At 57.8% G+C, this 3071-nt stretch overlaps 1 protein-coding gene across 14 annotated transcripts in view; it reads right to left on the minus strand.

Moving 5' to 3' along the window:
- SRRM1 (serine and arginine repetitive matrix 1) overlaps positions 1-1446 on the minus strand; it is a 28279-nt gene extending 26833 nt beyond the window's left edge. For 13 of the 14 annotated variants that reach the window (XM_081308055.1, XM_081308052.1, XM_081308051.1 and 10 more), the window contains exon 1: positions 1308-1446. In XM_081308055.1, coding sequence (XP_081164181.1) covers positions 1308-1328 — 21 coding nt within the window. In that variant the 5' untranslated portion in view covers positions 1329-1446. Of the gene's footprint in view, positions 1-935; positions 1069-1307 lie in introns of those variants that run through there. The other variant, XM_081308053.1, reaches the window with a different exon arrangement.
- Positions 1447-3071: the final 1625 nt, after the last annotated feature.

Here is a 3071-nt window from a genome sequence, read left to right on the forward strand (position 1 = left end):
CTAAGTAACTAACTTGATTGCATGACCAAGAACAAATAACTGGCTAAGTGTCTTAAGTTAAATGCTTAGAATGATATCCCAACTTTTGATGAGAACTTTTGTTGAAAAACTAGTTGGCAAATCTGAAGCTAAGAAGAATTCCAATGCTTGATTTGCAGTCAAGAGAATTCTTTATTAATGCCCTGGCCTTCCTCTCCTCCAATTTTTCTTTTAAGCACACACACACAAAAAAAGCAAATGATATGCTCTAGGGAAAGAATCAACTTGTATTACACAAATGGAGATTTTAGCTTGGACCCAGTGGTCTTTACATATGGTTTACCGTGCATTAAAAGAATATGCAAACCCTGAAGGTATCCTTGGTAGTCAACTTGAGTCCTGTAAGTGTCCCTTCACACCCATCCAGACCTCGATCTGGAGCTAATTTCCAAAAGGAATGCAATATGACTCCAGCAGGAGCGTGAAAAATGGTGAAGTCTGGGCCGGGAGAACCAACTACGACAAAGTGCCTTCCGCGCCTGCAGAGCCTAAGTTAAGAGTCACCTTTTCTCCAGCGGACTCCCAAAGAGTCCAACAAACGGGGGAGGCAGGAAGGGGAGGAAGGCGGAGGGCGGGAAGTGGAATGGATTCACCCCGTAACCTGCCTCCACACGTGCCTACTTTTCGTTGCACCCTCAGCCCTCTAAGAGCCTCCTCAAACGTTCCGACTACAAATTATCTGCGTTCCCCTCCCTAAAGGGCTATCAAATTGGGCGGGAGCGCCCGCGAACTCTGACCTGGCGCCTTCGCGAAGGCTTCGGACCTGGGGGGAGAAGGACAGAGCCCGCTTCCTCAACAGAAGCCGGTAAAAACCCCCGGTTGCCCTCCTCCTGCAAGACGCTCTTCTGGAGTGTACCCCCAAACCGTACGCTCCGGGCCCTCCCGCCGCCAGTCACCTCGGGCTTCCCGCCGGCCTCCCCCTAGGGACTTCCTCCTCGGGGCTCCGCTAGGCCCCAGGACCCGGCGGCAAGCGCCGGGCTTGGCCCGTAGGCCCCGCCAGGCGGGCGGCGAGGTACCGCTTCGAACCATTCCCGACGCCATTTTCCGACCGCCGCCGCCGCGTAGGGGGGACGATCCCGGAGGAGGAGACTGCGCAGGGGCGCACCGGTCTCCGCCGCAGCGCCGTGGGGAGCGTCCGCCGGCACCGGGGATCCTCAGTGTCTCCGAGGCCTCCCTTCGTGGGCTACCCTGTTCCGAGTTTAGACCTCCTCCCGGGTCTTACAGAGAAGCCCCTCCACCTCACCCCAAATCCCCGCGCTTCTACTTACGCGGAAGAATCCCGCGTCCATCTTGCTGCCTCGCTCGGAGATCGCTCCCTATCCCAGGGTGCACCGCGCCGCCGCGACGGAGGGCGGGACCGGCGGAGGGGAGCAGGACGCCGGGACGCAGCGCGTGCCGCTGCACCCGCCTCCTCCAGCCAACACGAAGCCGCGCGTGCTCAGTGCGCCGAGGGCACGCCACGCTTGCGCACGCGCACCAGATGGGTCCCTCTTCTGCCGGGCCGAGGCATCTTAGCAGCCAATGGGGGAGGCGAGCTCGACGACTGTAGCCAATGGGAGAAGGAGGGAGAGTGATCGGATCGCCCGGCCTCGCGAATCCTTTTGTGGCGCGTGACCCAGCCTTGTTCGCGTAATGTGACTTGACCCATTCTTCGACCCGTAGTGGGGAGGGGAGGCCTCCCGCCCTCAGGGCTCCAAGGAGCGTTTGAAGAGAAAGGCTGTTCCCTCAGAGTGACGCTGGTGAGGGGGCCCGTGCGCAAGCGAGAAGCCTGCGGCCTCCCCTGTCATTGTGAAAGTGACTTGTGCGGGTTTTACGACTTCACCAGTTCACTGCAAAATGGTCGCGCGGTGTACACTTGGCATCTGCACTCTAGCCCCGTCTCTGCTGGGCCTTGGGAGGAGCCGGGACCGTCCATTAGTTGAGTTTCGGTTTCGGCCGCCGGGTATCCACGCGGGAGGGCAGACAGCCGCTGCGGCTCCCTGCCGCCCGCCGGGCGCCCGCAGCCTCCCTGTCCTCCCTGTGCTGACGACATCTGCCCTCAGCCCTGAGTGCAGACGCAGCGGGCACCGCCCGGTCGGCCTGTCCATGAGCTCCGATAGACATCGCAAGCCCGCAGCCCAGGCCACGCTCCCGCCCGCCTCGGGTCCCCGCCCGCCTCGGTGGTGGCAGGGTCTTTGCTTCTGTCACCTTGGCCTTGGGGTCATTCTCGACTCCTCCTCCTTCCCTTTGCATCCCACTTCCAAACCGCCCCTCTTCGCTCTTGGAGGCTCAGGGCCCCGTCTTCGGCCTGCACATCTGCACAGGCCTCTAACGGGGTCCCCCCTCCGCGGGAGGCTGCCTGTCCCCACAGCGTTCCTCGCCTTGGGTTCAGGGCAGGGATCCTGGTGTTGGACCCAGGGCTGCTCTACCGCTAAGCCACGTCCCCAGCCCTTTGGTTCTTTCATTTTGAGACAGGGTCTTGCCCCGTTGCACAGGCTGGCCTTGAACTTGTGATCCTCCTGTCCCAGCCTCCCAGTGTGCTGGGATTACAGGTGCTGTCCAGCCGTCGAAACTATTTATTGTCTGTTTCCTGCACTGAAATGTAAGCTTCTAGTTGGGGCCTCTGCTGTTTTTCACTCATGTGGCCCCTCCACCCCTCACACACCCCAGAACCAAACCTGTGGCACATAGTAAAAGCTCAATAAAACTGTTTAGTGAAAGCTTCAGAAGTCAGTGGCCTCCCCAGAACATGACCAGATGAACTATGAAATCGTAATGCTCCATATCTCACTGTTCTCCGTGTTCTGATTAGCCATTCTGTTTTGACCTTTTACTGTTCCTGCCCTGCAGCTGTCAGTCCTGTTAATATTGCTTTCCTTTAGGTTTTTTTTTTTTTTTTTTTTTTTTTTTTGGTGGTACCAGGGATGGAACCCAGTGCCCTTGTCTTAGGGAAGCCACATCCCCAGCCCTTTTTATCTTAGAGACAGGGTCTCTCTAAATTGCCTAGGGCCTCATTGGATTGCTGAGGCTGTCTTAAAATTTGACTCTTCCTG

This window comes from Spermophilus citellus, assembly GCF_964194105.1.
Source record: "Spermophilus citellus genome assembly, chromosome: 9".
Classification (NCBI taxonomy): Eukaryota; Metazoa; Chordata; class Mammalia; order Rodentia; family Sciuridae; genus Spermophilus; species Spermophilus citellus.